The sequence below is a fragment of the Lontra canadensis genome, unplaced genomic scaffold (genome assembly GCF_010015895.1).
Source record: "Lontra canadensis isolate GAN:19392208 unplaced genomic scaffold, GSC_riverotter_1.0 scaffold4, whole genome shotgun sequence".
Lineage (NCBI taxonomy): Eukaryota > Metazoa > Chordata > Mammalia > Carnivora > Mustelidae > Lontra > Lontra canadensis.
The window spans coordinates 52201400-52227164 of record NW_022630998.1 but is presented as its reverse complement, the minus strand read 5'-3'; the positions used below and the strand labels follow the sequence as shown (position 1 = coordinate 52227164).

General features: G+C 33.9%; 1 protein-coding gene across 2 annotated transcripts in view; it reads left to right on the top strand.

Annotated features, from left to right (window-relative positions):
* Nucleotides 1-25765, top strand: part of DDX4 (DEAD-box helicase 4) — a 71481-nt gene that overhangs the window by 30341 nt on the left and 15375 nt on the right. The window contains exons 4-14 of one of the 2 annotated variants that reach the window (XM_032844052.1): nucleotides 650-727; nucleotides 4209-4286; nucleotides 5676-5726; nucleotides 9435-9494; nucleotides 19159-19260; nucleotides 20257-20337; nucleotides 21919-21966; nucleotides 23691-23738; nucleotides 23843-23890; nucleotides 24110-24252; nucleotides 24882-25034. In XM_032844052.1, the coding sequence (XP_032699943.1) occupies nucleotides 650-727; nucleotides 4209-4286; nucleotides 5676-5726; nucleotides 9435-9494; nucleotides 19159-19260; nucleotides 20257-20337; nucleotides 21919-21966; nucleotides 23691-23738; nucleotides 23843-23890; nucleotides 24110-24252; nucleotides 24882-25034 (890 nt within the window). The remainder of the gene's footprint in view (nucleotides 1-649; nucleotides 728-4208; nucleotides 4287-5675; nucleotides 5727-9434; nucleotides 9495-19158; nucleotides 19261-20256; nucleotides 20338-21918; nucleotides 21967-23690; nucleotides 23739-23842; nucleotides 23891-24109; nucleotides 24253-24881; nucleotides 25035-25765) is intronic. The other variant, XM_032844059.1, reaches the window with a different exon arrangement.

Sequence of the window (25765 nt, the reverse complement as noted above, 5' to 3'; positions counted from 1 at the left end):
TCTTATTGGGTTTGCTTTGCTAATAATTGTTATGGAGATTTTACATCCACTTTTGATTAAGAGATATTTTCTTCAATCCTTGACATGTTGAAGTCTGGTTGACTTGGTGGAATGAATTGGGGAGTAATTCCTCTTTCTGTTTCCTAGGAGGGTTATATGTCATTGGAATGATTCGTTCTTTGAGAGTTTGATAGAACTCATGTGTAAAACTATATCTAGGCTTGATGTAGAGATTTAAGTACTGATTTAGTTTCTCTATGACAATTAATATACTTTCAAATATATTCTTTGAGAGCTAGGATCAAGATCTAGTTTGTAACTTCACTATAGTAAATGATTTGTGCTTGTTTCCCTATGTTCTTAGCTGTTTTTGGTATTAGCAAACTTAAAACTGTTTTTGCAGTTAGTTGTATGGTTGAAAAAACTATCTCCTTCCTTCGGTTCACATTTTGTTTTACTGAATAAGGTTTAGTCACCCTTTATTTTTCTCTTGGAGAACTTCCTTAGGTAGGCTACTAGGCTATTTGTCTTTCTTACCAATTTATAGAATTCTTCCTTTGTCATGGGAGATGGCACATTGGAAAGGTTAAAAGTTTGTGTACCACCAAGGTACTTATTTTGACTTGCTTCAAATTGTTACTTGATTTAGAAATGGATGATGGACCTGCTCGAAGAGATCATTTCATGAGAAGCGGATTTGCCTCTGGGAGGAGTATGGGGAACAGAGGTAAATATCTTTGTCTTTCCTTAATCTTATCAACTTGAATGGTGGAAAGAATAGAGACTATTATGACTGTTTAGTGCAAAGCTATATTTGTTATATCGCACTGCACAGTAGACTTTGAAATAATGAGTACTATTTTTTCAATTAACAGTTCTCTTTTTGCTTTTTCCTTTCCTGGGATAGTAGGAAATAGTTAAATTGATAAAATAGATGGGTTAAATAGATTGGTTAAAAATAGTTGCTTTACAGAACTACTTCTTAATATTGATTATTGATATTTAGTAATTGGCTTAGAAGGAATGTTTGTAAAAGCTTCAGAGATCTGGGTGAGAAGGATCTCTTTTTGAAGTTTTTCCTTCTCAAGAAAAGGCAGTATGGAAGCATTTCTGTTAGTTTATTAGTATTACCACGTTATTTCCCCAAACTTGGAACTTCTTATTTTTAGAACAACCAGTACTTGATTTGACAGATAATGGTATAGCGAAATACCTTCCTACAGTCCATTTTTCAATTTAATAATAAAATACTGAAAGTATTTTGCTTTATGTTTTAGTATAGTGCCATAAAATATTAGAACCACCAGTTTATTTAAAAATACATATAATCATTTATTTCTTTAATAGGAAGCATAAGTTAAGGCTAATTGGTAGTTTTAAGTACATGTAATACTTAATCTTGAATTCATTAGATGTTAAGTGGAAGATTTTACTTCTAGGTGTTTTTATTCATTGGAGACACTAAAGGTTGATGTGTAGTATTTCCTTTGATACTTGGAAAACTTAATTTCTTATTTAGATTCAGTTAACACAGACGTGGATCTATAGATGCATGTGTTTTTTAAGATTTTATTTATTTAAGAGAGAAGGAGCAAGAGCAAGTAGGTTCACAGGAGCAGGGGGAGTGGCAGAGAGGGGGAGAAACAGACTCCCTGCTGAGCAAGGAATCTCATATGGGGCTCCATCTCAAAACCCTGAGATCATGACCTGAGCTGAAGTCAAGAGTGGGATATTTAACCTAGTGAGCCACCCAGGTGCCCTGAGGAATGTTTTAAATTAATTAGCAATATTTTAATTTTCAAATTCAGAGCATGCATTCATAGATCTTGTTAAAGTTTTACATGAATTGAAGATGCTTTTCTTCTTTTTTTTTTTTAAATGAAGTGTAGTTGACACACACTGTTACATTAGTTTCAGCTATACAGCATAGCTGTTGCACAACTCTTTAGATTATGCTGTGCTCACCACAAATGTAGCTACCATCTGTCACCATACAACATTATTAACAACACTAATGACTATATTTTCTTTACTGTATCTTTTATCTGTGTGATTTATTCATTCTGTAACTGGAAGCCTGCATCTCCGAATAAAGGGTTTTTAAAATGAAAAAATCATCACTGAAATAGATTTTACTACACATTGTTAATTCCATATGTGTTATGTTGAAAAACACATTAAATTTCTGATCAAAACTCTTGGTTGAATGTTGATACTTTAAAAAGTTATCATTGTACTATATATAATCTTGGAAATTCAAAGACCCATGAATGTAACTCCTTTCCCTTATTGTTAATGTAATTTTTATTTTATTTTTATTTTTTTTAAGATTTTATTTATTTACCTGACAGACAGAAATTACAAGTAGACAGAGAGGCAGGCAGAGAGAGAGGAGGAAGCAGGCTCCCTGCTGAGCAGAGGGCCTGATGCGGGGCTCGATCCCAGGACTCTGGGATCATGACCTGAGCCGAAGGCAGAGGCTTAACCCACTGAGCCACCCAGGCGCCCCTGTTAATGTAATTTTTAGTTTCAATCTCTGATATTTTTTCTCAGAGCTTTCATAGCTAGTAATTTATTTTTGAAATTGACTCTCAATTCTTAAAATGTAATATTAATCACTTTTCATGTTCTGTGAACTGTGACCTAAATAGTTTTAACTTCTTGAATCTCACACACATCTTTAGAATTTGGTGAAAATATGAGATAATTGCTCATACACAATTTTGCACATGGCTTTAGGAGTTTTGTAGATCATTTTACTGCCTTGTACTAGGATATTATGCAGTTAGATAAGACACAATTTATGAAGACCACAAGATAATGCTTTAACTTTTTCTAGTGATAGTTTAAAGTGGCAGTTTATGTCATTTTGGCTGTCTTTTGTTCCATTTTTTTTTTTTTTTGTTTTAAATAGCCATGCTACTTGCCATACCAACTCTGCTCTCAAAATTCCTAACTCTAGTGGTAGAGAAACACATGGAAAGAAATAGAGTGTGCTGTGGGAATGTGGAAGAAGGATTGATTGTAATTGGAGGTCTGAAAGACTTCATAGAGTAGATAGCCTTTGAACTGGGGTTTTGAAGAGTGAAAAGAATTTTGATAGGAAAAATAGGAAAGTAGGGAATGCCATGCTTAAGGAACAGTGTGTAGGAATGTAGAAAATATTAGAAGTTCACAATGTGGAGTATGGGAAGTTGTTTGGTGTGAATTAAAGTGTTGGGTGCTCAGTGTTGTGTAGTTGGAGGTAAAGCTCACAAGGATAACATGAGGAAAGACCCTGGAGGGGTGGAGATGTGGCTAAGGGAGTGGTAAGTGCCGCTTTTATTTCTTTATTATGTAGTTCCACCCTAAATTGAGTTTTAAAAGTGGAAAGATTGAGAGAAGTTTAAATGCTAACAAAGTGAATAAGTAATAAGTAATTAAAAAACAGGACAAGAGTATAAAATTTTCAATAGCAGGACTTTGATACTGGGGCATTAATAGCTGGCTCTGTTCAGGGTGAGGTTTCAATATACAGAACATCAGAGAGTTGAATTTCCTGATAACAGGTTACTAGTAAAATAAAAACTAGTAGAAAGCTGTATTTCACCAATAGAATGTTTATGTTTTTCTGTTGGTATTATAATTCAAGAATTTTTATTTTTAAAATTCAAGAATGTTTAAATAGAAGTTGCGGAGATTTTATCTTTTTAAGTTCCTGTACTTCTTTCTCCCCCATCCTTGGATGGCCCTTTATGTCAGAGATTCATTCTTTCATTTAAAATTTTTATTTTTAAGTAATCTCTACACTGAGCACAGGGCTTGAATTTACCACCCTGAGATCAAGAGTTGCATGCTCTACCAGCTGAGCCAGTCAGGTGTCCTCCCCCCCACGACTTTTTATTTATTTATTTTTAAAGATTTTATTTATTTATTTGACAGAGAGAGAGATCACAAGTAGGCAGAGAGGCAGGCAGAGAGAGAGAGGAGGAGGCAGGCTCCCCGCCGAGCAGAGAACCCCATGGGGGGCTCAATTCCAGGACCCTGGGATCACGACCTGAGCTGAAGGCAGACGCTTAACCCACTGAGCCACCAGGCGCCCCATCCCCCCCGACTTTTTATAAGATTTTATTTTTAAGTAATCCCAAAGATTTGTTTAATTCCTAGTTTTTGATGACACAATCAATTTTATGTTTTAAAGAGTTTTAACTCTATCTGAACATTTTCAGATGCTGGCGAGTCTAATAAAAGAGAGAATACATCCACAATGGGTGGTTTTGGAGTTGGAAAGAGTTTTGGAAACAGAGGTAAACTGCTTATGGTATCTTAGAATCACAGTTTGAGGGAACCCTAGTTTATTTCTGTACTCAAGGCTCCCTTGCCCTGTGCTCTGCAACAAGAGATCCATCTTCTATACTTCCAAAGGTAAATTTGAATCTCCACCTTGTTGAGCAAAGAACCAGTAGAAGCTTTGAAGTTCTTTTTTTCTTTAAAAACTGTGCATCAGAACTGGAACAGAGTTTAAGATCAAGACCAGTAATGTGTAGGTTGAAGACTTCCGAAGCATTTTGGAAACCCGGCAGTTAAGAAGGTTAGAATGGAAGGAAGGAGCAGTTGTGGAGGACAGTGGAGAGAATATAATCCTTTTCTGAACCAACTTGAAAGATTGCAAATTCTGAAATGAACTAAACAACTCAAAACTTAGGTTTCATCATATAAAACTCTTTCTGTACAGATTGTGTTTATTTTGAAATGATGTATCTTTTCAAGGAAAATCCTTTTTATAATCTAATCATATATTGAGGCTATTGGGCACTTACTTTTGTATCATAATTGTGTATTAAATTTCTCTGCTAAAAAGGGATGTTATATTTTTTGAACCTGAGATACTAAGTGACTTTACGTATATATTCTGCATATAAATTTAACATTTCAGATACTAATTGATTAGTCTGTATTGCCATGATTTAACATATTTAATATTTTATAATTTAGCTTAAATACTGATTGACAGCCATATTACAGTGACCTTTAATATTAATGGATATTAATCCCTGAATATCTTTGCACTGAAGACAATTTTATTAAGATTCAATATTTTAAAATTTTGTGAAATATTATTGATGAATGCTTTTAAAATTAATTTTAGTGATGTGTCTGTATGCTCTAGAGACACACAAATCTAGATATAGGTTTTTATTATATGAGAAATTTAAAAGCAAAGCTAAATGAAAGATATAAAAAAATTTTATAAACAAAAAATGTTGGAAGAATTTCCTTATTACTGAAATGGGAAAAATTATTGGATATTGGATTATTATTTAGTTGCATTGTCCTCTGGCAGTTGAAGAGATTGAGTTAATTTATAAGGTTTTAAAAACTTGGATCTTTTGAGTAGGAAGTATATAGTGTTTATGTTGATATATACTGCTTTTCTGACCATCTACATATATGTGATATCTGAGGTAGTATAACACTGACTGGACCTTTTACCTTAGTTAATTGACACAAGGCAGAAGTCATAATGCAACTTGTGTGAGTTTTCATTCAGTATATGTATATATAGCTCTATGTGGTTTATTTTATTTTAAGGGGGTATCAGAACTGGTAATCCCTTTGGTTTTTGTTTGGTTTACCACAGAGGTACAGGTAATTGTTTTCAGGAATTTGCAAGTTTAATTTTCTATTTTGTATAGGTTTTTCAAATAACAAGTTTGAAGAAGGTGATAGCTCTGATTTCTGGAGAGGTAAGTTCAGTGTTTTTTGTAGCGGCCTTTTAAAATTTAATGTTCAGTGTACATGCTAAAGAGAAACTAAGATTAAGTGTCATAGTCTTTTTCAGTTCTAATTTATTTGAACCCAGTTTGATAAAGCACCTGTTGCCAGAGTTGTAACTAAGAACTCAGACATCTTAGTTTGACCTTGATCTATGAGGTGCAACTTTTGAATGGTTTGCTACCTTGAGAAAAAATGGATAATGGAAAGAACATGCCAAGAATCAAAACTCCCATGTCCATATATACATGCAGTTTGAGACATGCAGGTCCCTATTCAGACAAATATAATTCTTGACAGTGGAAAAAGATTCATGAGAATGTGGATGAGCATTGAAATCAAGACATTTCTGTCAGGGATACTGACAGACTGGTTTGGAGGAATACAGAGGATGATGAGAATAGAGTAATGTTACCAGAATATAGATTACAATAATTAATAGTGCTTTCCTAGAAGAAACTGATGAAGCAGATTTGGGTGAGGCCTTGCAACCTGTATTTAAAAAGCATCCCTGGTGACTCTGATGCTTTTTTGTTTGGCAATCACTTATCTGTGGAGTCTTTTTTTTTTTTTTTTTTTAAAGAGAGTAGAGGGTAGGGGCAGAGGGAAAGAGAGAGAGAATCTTAAGCAGACTCCATGCCCAGTGCAGAGCCCACTCAGGGCTACGTCTCAGAACTCTGAGATCATGGCCTAAGCTGAAATCAAGAATTGGATGCTTAACAAACAAAGCCGCCGGGGTGCCCTTATCTGTGGAATCTTTGGAGTTGCAGACTTTGTTTCCTGTCCCTGCTCTGTGACCCCCTAGTTGAATGACTTAGAGCTAGTTGCTTAGTTTCTCATAGCCACAGTTTGCTATTCTGCAGAATGGAGGACATCCCTATTATAGGTGGTTAGGCAGACTTAATGAAAATGTGCATGAAATTAAGAAATTTAATATCAGACACATTCATGGTGAACAGTAAATGCCATCTGTCTTCATTAAATATTTGTCTTAGTTTCCTTGCACTCTTAACAGTGATTCTAAAAATCAAAACCAAGCTTAGACTGATCACCTTAAAACCCTTTGGAATTGTGGATACAGGTCTCTGAATTAGATGGAGTTTTAATATATCTAATAAAACTGTTCCCTAAGTTATTGTCAGTCTCATTCTCCCTGATTTTCTATGCTTTTTTCATTTTATTCAAATGAAAATGTATGTAACATAGGAAAAATATTTAACAGAAGAAAAAAAGACCATTTTTATTCTTTTCCATTTCTATTTTACCTAATCTCCCTTTTTAAAACCAGTTAAGGGATGCCTTAGTCAGTTGGGCCACTGCCCTCGGCTCAGGTCATGATCCCAGGGTCCTGGGATCGAGTCCCGCATTGGACTTCTTGCTCAGCAGGGAGCCTGCTTCTCTCTCTGCCTCTGCCTGACACTCTACCTGCTTGTGCGTGCTCTCTCTCTGACAAATAAACAAATAAAATCTTAAAAAAAAAAAAAGAATATTCAAGATCATTTTCACTTAGCCAAGACCTGCTTCCCCAGTTGACTCTTATCAGTGGTAGATGAGAGCACTTTTGAGCACAAATTCTAGTTTCCATGGCACCTGAGAGAACTTTCCTCCAAAATGGTTTGCTTTATTGGCAAGCCCAGGAGCAGATTTTGATACCATAATAGAAGATTTTATTCTGTACACAAATTACATCTTTTGTGGTTATTTCCCCTGCAGTCTAGTTTCCTCCATCTGGTATAGTTAGTGATAAGGACCATTCATTTTGGATTTGGACACCCTAGATTTGAGACCCAGAGTCTCTTCTTCTCAGTTGTATTATCTTGGAAAAACATATTTAACATCTGTATTTCATTTTTTCTATTTATAAAAGAGGATAATGCCCTCTTCCCAAGGTTTTTGTGAAAATTTAAAAAGTCAGTACATATTACTCCTTTAGAACAGTGCTAGACCATACTGAATTCTATATGTGTTATCACTATTCATTATTAATAATTTCATGTAATACATTTATATGAATATATATTAGATATCTAATATACTTATTACTATATGTTTAACATATTCAATTAATGTATCATATTATGTTTATGTTTTTAAATATTTATACTTTGTGCATGTTATATATATTTTACATACTTTCTGTAATTAATTTTTATGTAATAATATAATATGGTTGTAGCTAATCTTTGGATAATATCTCTTTTTTGTTGGTGCTTGGCTTTATTTCCTAACTCTGCAGGTTTTTTTTCAATAACTATATTTTGAAATAGTATAAGACTCATTACAAGTTAAAAAATAGAAAAATAGTACAGAGGGTTTCCATTGTCCCTCTCCAAATGTAGCTGTACTTATCACCCAACTTCTCCCAATATCATTAGGCTATTTTAATTCCCAGTGTGGTCAAAATATAGGTTTGTTTAAGGGGAATAACTGGACAAAGTTAATGGGAGACCTCTTTGTCCTTGTCAGGTCTCAAATTAATTTACAGCTTTTTCTTCCATAAGGCAATAAATGTTAGTTGTCTTCATTATTCCAGGGCTGGCCAACTTGCTTTTCAAAATTCTTTCCTTCTTATTAAGCTCACTTGTAGTATTAAATCCTGCTTCCCAGAAAGTTGTCTTGATAGTAAATGAATCTTTAGGAATATTTGGTAGTTATTGACTTCATTTCAAGTAGGAGCCTGCAATAAGAGCTCTGGTTAGTTGCTAAATAGATTAGTACTTTTGCACAGGAACTTAACTCATAGCTTTTAAACAGTCTAGTCACTTGATGTCATTACTATGACTTAAAGTTCTTAAATTTTAAACATTTAATGACATGTACAAAGGTCTCTTGAAATCATTTCTGTATTTCCCAAATGTGGCTTTGTTGGAATCTTCTAGAAAGCTTGAAGTTACTACTTCAAGTCATATTAGTAACGTTTTTAAATTTTGAAAAATTATTCATTTGTTGCTCTCACTCTATACTTTCAAGATAAACATCTCTGGGGGTGGATTCTAGGTATGGATTGATTGATTGATTGGTTGATGTAATTTTTTTCTAGGAATTTATTTTTAACAAACCTTCCAGCTAATTCTTAGGCAGCCTTCTGTGTAGAGATTCGCATTCCACTGTTGAGAAACTGATGATGTTACTTGATAACATCCTCAAAAACAGAAAAGCCAAGATATCCCCCAATTGTTTCATTAGGATGATTGGGGAAAAATTTACATATGTTTAAAAAACCCACTAATGTTTGAGATACAGTAAGAAAGGCAAATTACAGAAATATTGACAGTATTATAAAAAGAATAGTCATGTATTTCTAGTGGCTGATGGCCTACATTTATTTCTACTTGACTATTTTAATAGTTTAGATATTTCTGAGACCATTTTTATTCATACCAATATTGATGAAATTCTTAATTTTTGGCCTGTATGTAGCACTTGAGAAATAGTGAATTCTCAATTATACACTTAACATTGAACATTTAGGCATATTAAATGATTTGTATAGGGATTTGAGTGAATAATGTCTTTTTATTTCTGTTGCTAAAATTATTTGAAGATTTAAAATGTCCATATTTTAACTTAAAAATACTCATTTTTCTCACTACTTTACCTGCGATAGTGCTATTCTTTAGATATTACAACTTTAAAGTTAATTATTTAGATGCTATTCACATGTTAAATTTTTATTCAAGAATCTAATAATGACTGTGAAGACAATCAAACACGGAGCAGAGGGTTTTCCAAGAGAGGCGGTAAGGAGCACATTTTGGAATGATTTGTACTTACGCTTTCTAATGTCACTGGATTTTTTTTCCCCTGAAAATCTCCAGAATGTGCTATGAAGTATAGAATAAGGACTGTGAGTTCTGGTCAGTCACAATATCTATGAACTGGGATGTCTTTGTCTCTGAATAGAATATTGGATATGTGGGAGAGTGAAGAAATTGTAGATTACTTTTTGTTCAGGTCTGGCAGTGCTCTAACCATACTGTGCTAATCCTGCCTCTAATAAAGTTGAGGTAAGGTGGTATAAACATTACCATACTTAATTCTTGATAACCTATGGGTAGACATGTTAAAATAGCAACAGTAAAACCCACAAAAAACATAGTGAACTTATAAAATTGTTAACAATGGGCAAATCTGCTTATAAGAGTTTATTCTTAGGAACTATATGATAATCAGATACATCAGTGTTTTTACTGTGACTTGGGAACATCATTTTCTTTTACCCATTAGAAAGTTAGCCCATTGAATGCCAGGCCCTTCCTAGTGCAACTAGGACTTGTGGGGACTTCACTATAGCAATGTTAAGGCTGTGAGGTGGGGAGGAATTTGGTGGTGAAGGAGGTTTTGCTATTTGTCTCATAAATTGAAGTTTTTGGTTTTTTTAACGATAATTGCAGGGGGACGTGTAATGGGGAAGAAATTTAGCTATAAGAAAAAGCTAGACTCATCCTCTAGAATTGCTACCCCTGCTTAATAAGCAATTTTTAGCACTAATGTTTTAAAACATTGCTCTTAGTTTTAAATTTTTGGTTGTTTTCTGCAGAACAGTGAATATCTTCCTCAGTATTTTCTTTAAATTAATCTAATTCATACTTAAGTGAGGCAGTCAAAAGCCAGTTTGCAGCTCTATGTGCTTGATCCTTGCTTATTTACTAATACAGGGTGACTAGCAGGGAGTCATTTTTGCATATCCCTGATTGCTATTCTCTTTAGTTGTATACATTTGAAGATAGGAAATTTGCACATGGTGGTCAATAACAGACATGCGTGCATAAATATAAGCATATCTAAGTTTATATTGAAATGTAACTTGATATAGCACCAGACATGTGCGTATGTTGTACCTGTATAGCTCAGTGATTTTTTACTAACTGAACACACCTGGGTTTACTGTGTTCACAAGCATCCAGATCAAGAAATAGAAATTATTGGCACCTCTAGAAGTCCCTTTTATGCTCATTTTCTTTTGCTGACAACCCTCCCATCCCATGGTTAACTTCTAATCTGACTTTTAGCAGCATAGGTTTTCTTTTTGTACTTGATAGAAATGGAATCATGCAATATACTCTTTTGTGTCCATCTTCTGCTTAATGTGTTTGTGAGATGCATTCATAATGTTGGTTGCAGTTGTAGATTATTACCTTTGCTTGTATAGACTCTTTGGTTCTACTCTTATGCTAATGATGTTCTTTGGATGTCTTCCAGCTTTAGGCTATTTTGAAGCTGCTGCTGTGGACATTCTTTGGTGCTATCGATATATATTCTGAAGTAGAATTGATGCCTCATAGATTTTGTATATTTTTTGCTTTAATAGCTCTTGTGAAATGTTTTCAAGATAGATATACTAAGATATAACTCCTACATCCTCACCAACATCTGGTATTTTCTTTTTCTTTGAGTTTAAACATTCTGCTGAGTGTGTGGTGGTCTATCTTATTGTGGTTTTAATATGCCTTTCCTTGATGGACTAATGACATGTCCAGTGCTTCATAAGTTTACTGGATATTTTTACATCATCTTTTGTACAGTGCTGATTCCATTCTTTTGCCATCTTTTCTACTGGGCATCTATTTTTACCTTTTCATTGGTGAATGATTTAAAACTTATAGAAAATTTGCAAAAATGGTAAAAGTAACTCCTGGATAACATTTATATTGGGAGTCTCTTTGCTTACTTTAAAGTCATGAAGATAAACTCTTAAATTTTTCCTTTAAAATTTTATCTTTTTAGTGTTCACTTTCATAGTGTAATTCATCTGGGCTTTTTTTTTTTTTTTTTGGATATGATGTAAGATAGGGATCATGGTACATTTTTTTCCCCATAAGGGTATCCAGTTGATCCCTTATCAATTACTGAAAGACTTTTCCTGTCCTACCAGGCCTTCTTTGTCCTAAACAGGTAACAGTGTGTATGGAACTGTCCCAGGACATGGTTCCTTTCCATTGGTCAGTTTCTATATTTTTGCACCTTTGCTATATAGCCTAATTACTGCAATTTCATAATAGATCCTAATATCTGGTAGTGTAAGTCTTCCAAGTATTACCTCAGTTGTTCTTAGTTCTTTGCATTTGCATGTGATTTTTAGAATTGATCAATTTCTTGGAAAAAACCTAATGGCATATTTTGGGGATTCCATTTATTTTGAGGAGAATGACCATTTTTACAATATTGAGCCTTTCAGTCCATGAATATCCCTGTTTAAGTAGGTCTTTAGTTTTTCCTAGCTATGTTTTGCAGTTTTCACTGGAGAGTCATTACATGTCTTTATTTACATTAGTATTTGATACTTTGGGGTTTTTTGTATTTGATATTTTGTTATGCATTTTTTAAAAGATTTTATTTACTTATTTGACAGAGAGATCACAAATAGGCAGAGATGCAGGAAGAGGGATTGGGAGAAGCAGGCTTCCCACTGAGCAGAGAGAGCCCAATGTGGGGCTTGATCCCAGGACCCTGGGATCATGACCTGAGCTGAAGGCAGACACTTAACAACTGAGCCACCCAGGCACCCTTGCATATGTTTTTTATTTATCTAATGCTCCATACAACATAGATTTCACCATTTTTGAGTGTGTACTTGAGTAGTTTTAAATATATTCACTATATTGTATGCCCATCATCACTATTTAATTCCTGAATATTTTCTTTGTCTCTTCCCTGCCAAAACCCATTTCTTTCTTATCTCCATCCTTTGGCAACCATTAATCGACTTTCTGTAGCTATGGATTTGCTGATTCTGGACACTTCATATAAATGGAATTATGTAATATGTGGTCTTTTGTGTGTTCTTTCACTTAGGATGATCTTGCAGTTTGACCATGTTGTAGCATGTGATGGTACTTAATTATTTGTAATGGCTGAGTAATATTTCACTGTGTAACTATATCACATTCTGTTTTTCATCAGTTGATTGATTATTGGGTTGTTTCTACTTTTGGGATATTATGACTTATTAGTATGATACATACTGCTATCAACCTTTGCGTATAAGGTTTATGTGAACATATGTTTTAGTTTTTCTGGTGCATATACCTATGAGTAAAACTGCCAAATTGTTTTCCACAGCAACTGCACCAATTTATCTTCCTTCCAGCAATGCATGAGTGTCCTGGTTTCTCTGTATCTTTACCAATCTTTGTTATTGTGTGTCTTCTTGGTGGTTGTGATCCTTGAGGGTGTAAAATGGTATCTCATTGTTGTTTTGGGTTTCCTGATGGCTGTTATGTTGAACAGCTTTTCCTATGTGTGTTGGCTATTTGTGTATCTTTTTTGGAGAAAGAACTATATAAATCATTGGCTTATTTAAAAAACTGCAGTGTCTTTTTATTGTTTAAAGAATTCTTCATGTCTTGGTACATGTGCTATTGGATAGACAATTTGCAGATATATTATCTTTTCTTTGTATTACCTTTTTATTTTCTTGCTGGAGTCCTCTGAAGCACAGAATTTTAAAAATTTTGTTGCTGTCTGGTTTATCTGTTTTTTAATTTCTTGGTTGTGCTTTTGGTGTCATATCTAGAAATTTTTGCCTATTAAAAGCCATGCAGATGTTCACCTGTTTCCTTCTAATAATTTTATTCTGCTTTTTGATCCATTCTGAGTTCATTTTTATATATGGGGTGAAGGAGGGCCCCAATATAATTCTTTTGCATGTGAGTATCTAGTCCTAGCACCATTTGTTCTTGTTTTATTATTGATAGGGTAGAGGTGTAAATCTCTTTAAATTTAGTTGGTTAAGATTCTTGAATGTGTGAATTTATATTTTCATCAAATTTGAGAAATTTTCTGCTCTTTTTTTGTGACAAAATAACTATGACATAAAATTTGTCATTTTAATTACATTTAACTGTAAAATTAAGTGACATTAAGTACATTTACTGTATTATGCAATTGTCACCACTTTCCATTTCCAAAATTGAAAGCAGAAATCTATATCCATTATATAGTATGTCTCCTTATCTTGTCCCCCTGAGTTCCTGGTAAACTCTATTCTATATTCTCTTTGAATTTGCCTCTATTCTAGATATTTCAGTCTAATGGAATCATACAACATTGACCCTTTTGTGTCTGCCTTAATTCACTTACCATAATGGTTTCAGTGTTCATTCATGTTGTAGCGTATGTCTGAACAAAGTACATTTCTTTTATGGCTGAATCCATTGTATGTATAATACCACATTTTATCCATTCATCTATTGATGAACATTTGGGTTTTTACTTACTTTGGTTATTGTGAATAATGCTTCTATGAACATTCATATGTATTTATCTGTTTGAGTCCTTGCATCTTTTGAATGTATGCCTAGAAGTGGAATTGCCAGGAGATGGGACTGAAGTAAGTTGAAATATGCCACAGAGTTCACTGTTCTCTGGGTTAAAAAAAAATTCTCTGGGTTACAAGTTTGATTAATTTTCATTTTAGAAAATGTTAATTCTGACAATTTTTGTGCATTTTTTTGGAGTAGCAGAATTTGGAGTTTCTTGCTTTGCCATTTTCGCTGATGTCAGTGATCCATATCATTTAAAAATTTTCATTTTGTTTGCTAGTATATAGAAATACAATTGAATTTTATATATTGAAGGTTGAGTGACCTCGCTAAATTTATGGTAAGTACTTTTTTAAATGAAGAAAAGATGTTCATGTTTCTTTTACACAAAGTTTAAGTGATTTATAAACTTACTCCTTTCTGAAGATCGTTAGCAGACATCTTTAAAAGGCTGCAAGAGATTGTCAGCTGTCCCTTATGAAATGCAGAATTCATGGAAGCACTAATGTCACCTTTAAAAATATATTAATGTTATTTTATGAAAAGTGACATTTAAAGTGGTAAATTCTGAAATATTTCAAGAACTCAGAAAAGTATAGAATATTCTATTACAAATACTTGTATACCACTACCTGAATTTAACAGAAACATTTTTTCATGTATACTTCAAATATAGAAAAAAAATTACGTAGTTGTTAGAGGACCTATCTTTCCTTTTATATATCCTTTTCCCCCAGAGGTAACTTTTTAAAACATTGTTGTATAGTGTATACTTCTTATTCATACTTTTATAAAAGTTTGTTATACCTATCTTTTTGTGATTTTTTAAAAAAAGATTTTATTTTTAAGTAATCTCTACACCCATTGGGGGGCTGAGACTTAAAACTCTGAGGTGAAGAGTTGCATACTCTACTGACTCAACCAGCCAGGCACACCCCTCTCCCTCCCCTTTTTTGTGACTTTTTTTTCCCCATGTTTTTAAGATTTATATATTGGAAGTACAGTTCTAGTTCATTCATTTTAACTTTCATAGTGTTTTACTTAACCTTTTAACCTATTTATTTAAAAACAAGTTATTTTTAACACCATGTAGGATATGTAGGAGTATATAGAGTTTCTGTCCCTACCTTCTAAGAAGAAAATCATTCAGACTTTTATTTCTGTATAACTTCCATGATCTTTTTACCTCCAGTTATTATGCTCCTCATATAACTAGAAATTGGCATGAGCTATGGGAAAAAAAGAGCATGTTCATTTAAATGTTTGTGTTTCTCCTGTGTATGGAATTATTAAGCTGTAGATACCAGAGGTACTGAGTCATTTTGTAGTCATTTGCTCACTAGAGAATTTAGTTTTGAAAAGGAACCAAATTGAATTTACAGAAAGCAGTAGTGATTAAAAGCATAATGAATCGATTAAACAGATTAAACAAAGATGAGTGGAATTAGTGAATCCAAAGATAGATCTGAGGAAATTCTCTAAATTTGGGAATGGAAAACATGAAACAGTTTGACAGTCATGGAAGATAGAATTAGAAGCTCTGTTATTCTAACATATGTCTAATATCTCTTGAGTCGAGAACAGAGAAAATGGGAGGAGGAGAGGGAGGGAAAAGAAAACTATTCAGAGAATAGTTGAAAAACTTTTCCAGAGTTAAGAGAGCACAAGAATCTTGAGCAGATTAAAAAAATTCAGTCTTATATGTGTATTGACATTGCAGAATTATGAAGATAAAAATATTTAGAGCTAAAAGAGGAAAATCTATAAAAGAACAAAAGATTGACTGCAGAACTTTTTTATTTTTCAATAGAGGTAAAGAACATAATAGAATAGAATGTAGAATCCTGATGGAGAATAGTTCTGAATCAAAACTACTATAGGATAATTTAGGTGTCATAGAGAAGTAACACCATTCAGATAAAGATGGTGTTGAGTACTGTCAGGCCACTGAGGAAAGAACTACTGAATTATGTATATTAAGAAGAAGGAAACTGTATGCAACAAGAAAGATGTAGGAAGCAATGATGAGCATAACTAAATAAATACACATTTTAAAATTGGTAAACATATTGGTAAACCTAAATAAGTATTTTAGAAGATAGTAATAATGTCATTAATTTAGGGGTTTTAGAAATAAGAAAGAACTAAAATACTAGCAAATGAAAAGACTTAAGTTCTTTGTCAGCTCAGTGGGAAAGAGAACAGATTGAACCTAATTTCAGAATTTCTTAAAAATGGTAAAATCGAAGCACAATAAGAAAAAAGATATAATGTATAACTTAACCAATGGAGGAAATCCAATAGGATAGAAGGCTGAGACTTTGAGGAAGGAGACAAGGTTGAAGATAAATATTTCTTAAATATTCATGCTGAAATTGAAGAATATCATTAAAAGCAAAAAATGCAGTGTTTATGAAATCAATAGAAGGACAGAAAGGAAAACAAAAAAACATTGAAAAAAATTCAGGGAAGGTAAAACACAAAATAGGATGACAGAAGCAGGAATTGATACATTAGTAATCATAATATATATTGACAGTAAAGTTGTGTCAATGTGTAGTTGAAAACAAAGAGAAAAAATATCAGTCCAATACTAACCCCAGTAGAAGTTTAAGAGACAAAACAGACCCTAAAGCAGATATATTACGAATAAAAAAATAATTAATGATAAAAGTCATGTTCACTGAGAAGATATTACAGTTTGGAACATGGTTTGAAAATCTAACAATATTCTTAACTATATAAAACAGGAGTAGATATAATTATATGGAAAAATTTGCAAGTTCTAGTTAAACCATTAATCATAAGATTTTTTTTTCAAGATTTTATTGGAGACAGAGCATGAGCAGGGGGTGGGGCAGAGGGCGAGAGAGAAGCAGGCTCCATGCTGAGCAGGGAGCCCCACATGGGGTACTATCTATCTCAGGACCCTGAGGTCCTGACCTGAGCTGAAAGCAGGAGCTTAACCACTAAGCCACTTAGGTGCCCCCCCGCATTTCTCCTTAGAACTGATAGAATGAACAAACCAGGGGAGCCTGGGTGGCTCAGTGGGTTAGGCCTCTGCCTTTGGCTCAGGTCATGATCTCAGAGTCTTGGGATGGAGCCCCGCATTGGGCTCTCAGCTCAGCAGGGAGCCTGCTTCTCCCCACCCCCCTCCCCCTTCCTACTTGTGATCTCTCTCTGTTAAATAAATAAATAAAATCTTAAAAAAAAAATGAGCAGACCAGAAATGATTAAGAATATGGTAACTATAGAAGTTTTGAATACCAATTACTAAGCTTGATTTGAAATTTGTTGGGAATAATATGGCCCATATTATAAATTACACATTCTTTTACAGCATATAAAAAATACAATTTTACCATCTATTAAAGCCAAAAGGAAGTCCCAAAATATACCATAGAATTTATTACAAACTCTGTCCTCTTGTTAAAGTTTCATGAAAGTAGAAATCAGTAATGAAAAGCCTAACCCTTGTGATTTGGGAACTGTGAATTTATCAATTTATTAATTAAAATTTATATGGCAATAATAAAGTATTTAGAATTGAATGGACAATAAAAACATGAAAACTTAAGGGATACAGCTAAAGCAGCCAATTTTTTGAGGAAAGTTTACAGTCTTAAATGTATAGAGTAGAAAAGAAATTAGTGAGCTCAATGTTCAACTTAATTAAAAACTCAGTAGAAGGGAGTTAGATAATAGACATAAATGAAACATACAATGGAATGTTATTCATCAGTAAAAGTGAAGTACATTTTCACACATCAACAGAAACAAAGGTGGATTAAAGAAGCAAGACAAAGAATATATTCTATATGATTATTACATAAAGCTCAAGGACAAAACTAAATACATTGCAGAAAGTTATGTACATAGTTGGTAAAATTAAAATAAGAGCAAGGAAATGAAAACCAATTCAGGATATTAGTTGGGAAAGGTGGGGGTGGAATTTACATGGCAAAAGACTGTCTAGGGGCTGGGGCTCCAGAGGTTTTGGGAACATTCCTAGTTTTAAGTTGGGTATTGTGGGGTCCATATGTTTTCATTTTATTGTATTTTAAACTTGTATGTATGTTTTATATATTTTATTTATTCATGTGCATACATCAAAGTAACATACCTTAAAAAGAAACATATCAAAAAGATAAACCGTTTCTTGAAAAGAGAGAAACCCCAACAAGGCTTATTCCAAGATAAAGGGGCACAAATAAATAATTTGTAATTGAAATATAAGTGTAATTATTGGTAGATTATTGCCAGATTGAGGATCTGTAAGTTTTAGGTAGTAGATGTATAACTCTGAATTTACCTTGAATTAAGTCTGTCCTATTTTATAAATAGGTTTTGAAAACACATATATTCAATGTCAAGAAACATACGGAGAATTTTTACCTTTATTGTCAGTTTCTTTGGTAGTAAATAGTGGCAAGTTCATAAAGTAAATATCACTTTCTTTATTTTCTGCCCAGTTGACATTTTGGTTTTGAACTGATCTCATTCTGCTCTAGGGGGGTCAAATTTTACTAGTACTGTTAATACCGATTTTTGGTATTCAGTTGAATTAACACGTTATTTATAGCAGGAAATCAGACTTTATATATGCCTGTATGTCTGTGCTTTGAGTAAGATGTTCTACTGTTTTCTGTAAGGAACAAATATAACCCTAGATTTATCTAATCCTTCTCTGCATTGTAGAAATCTTGCCATTGATGCAGTTGTGGCAACTTTCATTGTTTTACAAGTGACCCTTTTTTCTTTTAGTCATTTTTAGTTTTTTGTTTGTTTGTTTGTTTGTTTTAAATAAACTGTGCTGCCAACTTGGTCTTGAGCTCACGACCCTGAAACCAAGAGTCATGTATTCTACCAGCTAAGCCAGCCAGCACCTGAAGAGTTTTGATTCTCAAAGCAAGCAGTGTTTTGTTTTGTTTTTTTAAAAATTATAGCTGTGTTTGTTTATTTTAGTAAAGTTGAACATTTATAGGTCAAATATGGCATTTCCTTTTACTAACTGTTAATGCCTTAAAATATTTAAAGTCATTGAATTATGCAAGGCTTAAATTAAATTTGGCCACCATTTCTCCAAGATTTTTTTGCTGTTGTTTTGTATTGTTCTTGTGTGTATGTTTTAATATTATAGGCTATCAAGATGGAAATGATTCAGAAGCTTCAGGGTCATCCAGAAGAGGTGGAAGAGGTAGTTTCCGAGGTTGCCGTGGAGGATTTGGTCTAGGAAGTCCAAGTTAGTAGTGAATTGCAAATGGTGTGCTTTATCTGTTAGGTTTTATTTTTCATCATTTCCTTCATATATAACATATAAGGTTGTTGAGAGGATTGTATGAGAGTAGCTTAGCAGAGTGACTGGTACATAATCATCTACATTGTATATAACATTATTTTTGAGACACATATCTAATTGCATACTTATTAGTTAGAATATATGATCTTTCTAGAAATTCGTGTGACTCAGCTCTTTAATCTTATTTACTATTTCTAAGTGTTTTAGGGACTTGATAATGACAGCCAGCCTTAGAAAGAGGTGGCCTTCTCTAAGGTTCTACCTTCCCACCCCATCCCCACCCAATATACCTTCTTTCACTAATGTGGCTTTCTACTTTAAATTACTCCAGCCATCATTTCTTGGAGCTAGGGGTATTGACTTCAGAAGTCACTGTTGGATTGCATTTGCCTCTTAATGGAGGAGGATAGATTAGTGGTTTTGGAAGTTAAAATTAAATTTGTAATAATGATTTAATAGATGTGTAGGAGATCAGTGAATTGTCACTTTTTAAAAAATGTAGGGGTCTAGGGGTTGTTGTTCAGGACTTAGAAGGTTTGATCTGGCAATAGTGGGAGCAAGGGGGTGTCCTATTCTGGAGAATAATTAATGAGATCATGCGATGTGAAGTTTCTAGAGCAGTAACAGTTTAGTTTTTGGAGGTTATTTAACTTTTGCTTATATGATATTTTAACATAGCATTGGCCCTAACTGCTTTAATGAAAGAATTTTAATAAAATAAAAACTTTGAGGAAGTAATTATAATTGAAGGAAATAATTTGTGGAGAAATCTTTTGTATGGTACTTTGAAAAAAGCTCATTGTGATTCCTTTAAAATTTAAACTATTTTGCCTCACATCTTTAATTTCTGGCACTGTGACTTTATTTTCTTCTCTATACTATATGGTTTTAAAACTTCTTCAAAGTAACAGAATCTCATTTTATTATGTATAAATATAGATAGTGAATATGAACAAGATGAGGGAACACAGCGCACTGGTGGCCTTTTTGGTTCTAGAAGACCAGCATTAAGTGGCGCAGGTGAGAAATAAAATTAATTTCTTTTTTTTTTAAGACTTTATTTATTTATTTGACAGAGATCACAAATAGACAGAGAGAGAGGAAGGGAAACAGGCTCCCTGCTGAGCAGAGAGCCCAATGTGGGGCTCAATCCCAGAACCCTGGGATCATGACCTGAGCTGAAGGCAGAGGCTTTAACCCACTGAGCCACCCAGACGCCCCTAGAATTAATTTAATTCCTTCCTTCCTTTCTCTCTCTTTCTTTTCCTCTTTCCCCCCTCCGTTTCTCTTTCTTTCCCTCCCTCCCTTCCTTCCCTCTTTCCTTCCAAAGATTTATTTAGGTCAGAGAGCAAGAGAGACAGTGTGAGCATGAGCTGGGGTGGGGGGGGGGGCACAGGGAGAAGCAGACTCCCTATTGAGCCTGTTGTGGGGCTGGATCCCAGAACCCTAGGATCATGATCTAAGAAGAAGGCAGACACTTAACCAACTAAGCCATCCAGGTGCCCCAGAAATAGAATTTCTTATTGAATGTTAACAATTCATATATGCTTTTAGCTCTACAGTTAGTAACCTAATAGGCACATTCGAGTATAGTAGGTTAGCTCATGATTTTGTCTGCTTTGTAGATCTGCAGACAAAAATACATGCACAGCTTTGCCTTCCTTAGAAAATTTGTATGCTGTGAATTAATTTTTCTCTCTTATCTACCAGTTAATTTGATGTGTAAATTATACCTTTAATTGGAGGAAGCAAAATGAAGTTTTAGTGGTTTCAAAGGGAACCTGAGTTAGGAGATTTGAAGAGAAAATTTTTTAAAAAGCCCAATTGTTGCTAAAAATGTGCAAATGTGGATAAACTGGTACAGCCAGACAATAAAATATTGTTGAAGAACAAAAAGAAATGAGCTATCCATCTATGAAAAGATGAGGAACCCCAAATGCATATTACTAAATGAAAGAAGCCAATCTGAATAGGCTACACACTGTGTAATTTCCAACTGTATGACATTCTGGAAAAGAAACAACTCTGGAAAAGGGTAAAAAGATCAGTGGTTGCCTGTGGTTGGGGGAGGAGGGATGAATAGCATGGAGCATTTTTTTTTTTTTTTAGGACAGTGAAAAGACTTTGTGTGATACATTAATGGTGGATACATGTCATTTTATATTTGTTCAAACACATAGAATGTACAACACCAAGAGAGAGCCCTCATGTAAACTTCGATTATGCCATATCAGCTTAGGTTCATCAGTTGTAAGAAGTGTACTACACTGGTGGGGGGTATTGATAACAGGGAGGCTGTTCAAATGTGGGGCAGGAGGCGGTATATGGGAAATTTCTGTTCCTTCAATTTTTCTGTAAATCTAAAACTCTCTTAAAGAAAGGAAAAGTCTTTAAACAAAATGTTCAAATAAGGAAAAGATTTAAATTAAATGTAGAATTAAGAGATGGATGGATGAAGGGACCAGGAATCTGTAACACTCAATATTTGAATAGAAATAGCTATTTGGTTTATGTGTTCAAAGAAGAGAGCTGTGTTTAAAAAAAAGGTGAACTATGTTTTCTCCAAATAATCTGTAAAAAAAAAAAAAAAATGCATTACAGGAAATGGTGACACTTCCCAAAGCAGAAGTGGCAGTGGAAGTGGACGAGGTGAGTTCTTACTTGGTTTACCTATAAATAGTTAACGTTATAGTAATCCTAATTTCATTTTTGATGTTAAAGGTTTGGTGACTGTTAGTGCTTTAACACATATTGAGGAGCAGACATATGCTCATCCTGTTTTGGAGTATTACTTAATACTCCTCTGTGTAACAGTTCCATTATGGGGATTATATACCATAGATGTATTTGCTCAATGTATACACAAGGGTGTTCACTGAAGCTTCATTTATAATAAATAAAAACTGAAAAGCAACCAAAATTCATCAATAAATAATGGTTTAATAAATCATATCGCCCTAAAATAGGATCCTGTGCAGATGTTGAAGATTGAAATATGTTTGTATGTATGTGTTCTTATATTAAAACAATATGTTTTTTCTTATGAGATAGTTAATTTGATTTGGTATAAGGCATAAAGTTCAGTATACATGATTTTGTACTATGAAAATTTTTTTCAGAGTTATATTTAAATGTTGTAATATAAAAGTTAAAATGCTTTCTGGACTAGGAAAATAATAAAATTTATTTGATATCTCTGAAAAATCCAAAGTGATCATTAGTAGTCTGAGATCATTCAAAGAGATGACTCCCTTGAACTACCTCTGTTTCCCACCTTGATTCTTAGATTCTTCATAAAGAAGTTATTAATGGTTAGTTAAACCATATCTACAAATGCTCAAATCTTGTTGGGTAAAGGATTTAAAGATCTGTGGATGTTCAGGACAAGAAAGAGAGTTTACATGTGATAATGTATCTAGTTAGATTTTCAAATCTAATGCAGTCCTTATTCTTTTTTGTGATAATACTGGAAAGTGGCACGATAGAGGACTAGTTATTTAAAACCATGAAGGTAGTGTATGGGAAATAGTTAATATGACAGGCCTGACTTCTCTTCTTTGAATGTCCTTCTTACAAAGTTGTTTTTTTCCTGGCATCTGGGAAATTGGATTTGAGGAGGGTTCTCACCACCCTAACTAGTTTAAGAATGGCTTAGTGTGCCTGGAGTATTTTTACAACAATGTAGTTTTAATACCAGCTTTTTTTTCTGGAGTCTGGAATATTGGTATGTGCCAGGCAGAAAGTGGTGGCTGCATTTTCAGCCTCTAATAAAAACCATGAGTACTGAGTCCCTAAAGAACTTCTCTGGTAGTCAACATTTCCAACATGTTTTCACAACTTGTTGCTAGGTAATTAAGTGTATTCTTTGTGACACCAGTGGGAGAGGACTCTGGGAAGCTCTTCTCCGGTTATCTTTGGACTTTGCCCAATGCACCTTTTCCCTTCACTGTAATAAATCCTAGCTGTGAGTATGACTATATTCTGAGTCCTGCTTAGTCATACAACCTGGGAATAGTAGTGGGGATTCCCCCATACAGATGGACTTTTAGTTCATTTTAGAAACTATATTCCTAAAAAAAAAAAGAAGAAAATACATTCCTTTGCTCAGAAATATAGGAACTAGGAAAGGGACTGAGTAGCTTAAACAAAAAGTGGTAACATAAATCAGTATCATCTACATAAAATGAGCATTTTTAATATTAAACCTAAAGTTGTTAAGGATTCTATTTATCTTAATTGTCTAATTTGTATGAAGGACTTTAAAGATGTCTGTCCATTTTTAGAACTTGTTCTCTTTGAAGACAAGCAGTGAAAATAAAGATGTGCATAACCTTGTGTCTTGACTAATTATCGGTATGAATTTCTTTTATTAGGTGGTTACAAAGGTTTAAATGAAGAAGTAGTAACAGGCTCTGGAAAAAGTAAGTTTTACTTTAGATAAGGTTTTTGATTTTTACAGTGAAAGCTCTTTCACCTCTAAACTAAAAAAAAATTTATCTCTTTTTTGGGTTTGATTGCCTTTAAGATTCTTGGAAGTCAGAAGCTGAAGGAGGAGAAAGTGGTGATACTCAAGGTATAACAATTTTTATGTGAGCCGCATGAACGTCTGTTGCATTTTAATAAAAATGAAAAGTAGGAGAAGAGTTACATTTTTTTAAATTTGAAGTGAATTTTAATGGTAAACAGTGGGAAGTTCTTCAGTATTTAAAATTTGATTTTCAGTTTTTGTTTTCCCTCTCACTTTTCTTTTGGTCCTTGTAATGTAAGCTCTATCTTTTATTTGAATTCTAAGGACCAAAGGTGACCTATATACCACCTCCTCCACCTGAGGATGAGGACTCCATCTTTGCACATTATCAGACAGGCATAAACTTTGACAAATATGATACTATTCTTGTAGAAGTATCTGGACATGATGCACCACCAGCAATTCTGGTTAGTATAATAATTATTTCTGTATTGACTATATAACATACTTTGTTTGTAACATATATGGTACATTTCTGCAAAATACAAAAGTTTCATTTTTAGCATATAATGTTTTAGGTCAGAAATTGAGAACCTTGTCTACTTTATACTACTTGTAGAATTAATGGCTATGTTGAAAGAGTATTAAATTTCACCCCCACAATCCCAAACTAGGATGAGAACTTCATTTAAACTTACTAAAAAGGATATTTTTCCTAGGGATTGAAGATTTCTGCTGCTTAAGTATATGAGAAATCTGTCTTAGGAGAATGATATTCTAAGTAGTAGAGGGGTGCCTGTAATCCCCTGTTGTTAATGAGCCATTATTATTGATCAAGATATTTATATTTTATAGGTTTTAAGGGGCCAGAAAAAAATGTCCTGAGAACTAGTGTCTATAGAGAATACTCTTTAATTCCATCAAGTAATAATATACAGGCTGTAGACAGTATTTTTGAGTGGGGGCATATTGGTAAAGTAACTTTAGTATATAAAGTGGAGTTAACAAGCTTGAGACTACTCAAATGAAATATGTTTATGGAATGTTCTGCATATGATATATGGAATTTAATCATACCTTTTCCCCTTTCTTTTAGACTTTTGAGGAAGCTAATCTCTGTCAGACACTGAATAAAAACATTGCTAAAGCTGGTTATACTAAGCTTACTCCTGTGCAAAAATACAGTATTCCTATTATATTAGCAGGACGAGATTTGATGGCTTGTGCTCAGACAGGGTCTGGAAAGACTGTAAGTCCTTTTCCTCACATATAGTCTGCCTCATAATCAAATTATTAATAGTTTTTGAACTTTAGTTCTTCTCAAGTAGTTGGTCTTTTTTGTTGGATGGAAGGTTGATGATTTCAGTGAACTGTTAAAAGTACTCATTGTTTTGCTTCTGAATTCTGGTTTTATTGAGGTTCGTATACTTCTTTTTTTTTTTTTTGGAAGATTTTATTTATTTATTTGACAGAGAGTGAGAGAACACAAGCAGGGGGACCAGCAGAAGAGAGGGAGAGAGAGAAGCAGGCTCCCCACCGAGCAGGGAGCCCAATGCCAGGCTTGGACCTGAGCCAAAGGCAGAAGCTCAACTATCTGAGCCCCAAAGGGGGTTTGTATACTTCTGAAGAAAGAATTTAGAACTATTTCTAGAGTAGTGTTGCAGTTCATAGATGTTTAATCCATTTTAAGACTGTTCAATTCCTGGAAGATGGTGGTGTCTAAAACAAAATGATTGAGGGGCGCTTGTGTAGCTCAGTTGGTTAAATGTCCACCTCAGGTCATGGTCTCATGGTTGTGAGGTCGAGCCTCTCATCGAGCTCTGTGCTGGGCATGGGGCCTGCTTGGGTTTCTCTCTCCCTCTGTCTTTGCCCTACCCCCTTAAAAAAATACATAACAAAATGATTGACGGTCAAAGCATCAGAGGTTATAAAACGCAGAGAAAGAGAGAAAATAAGTTGTATAATAAAGCTGATAAAGTT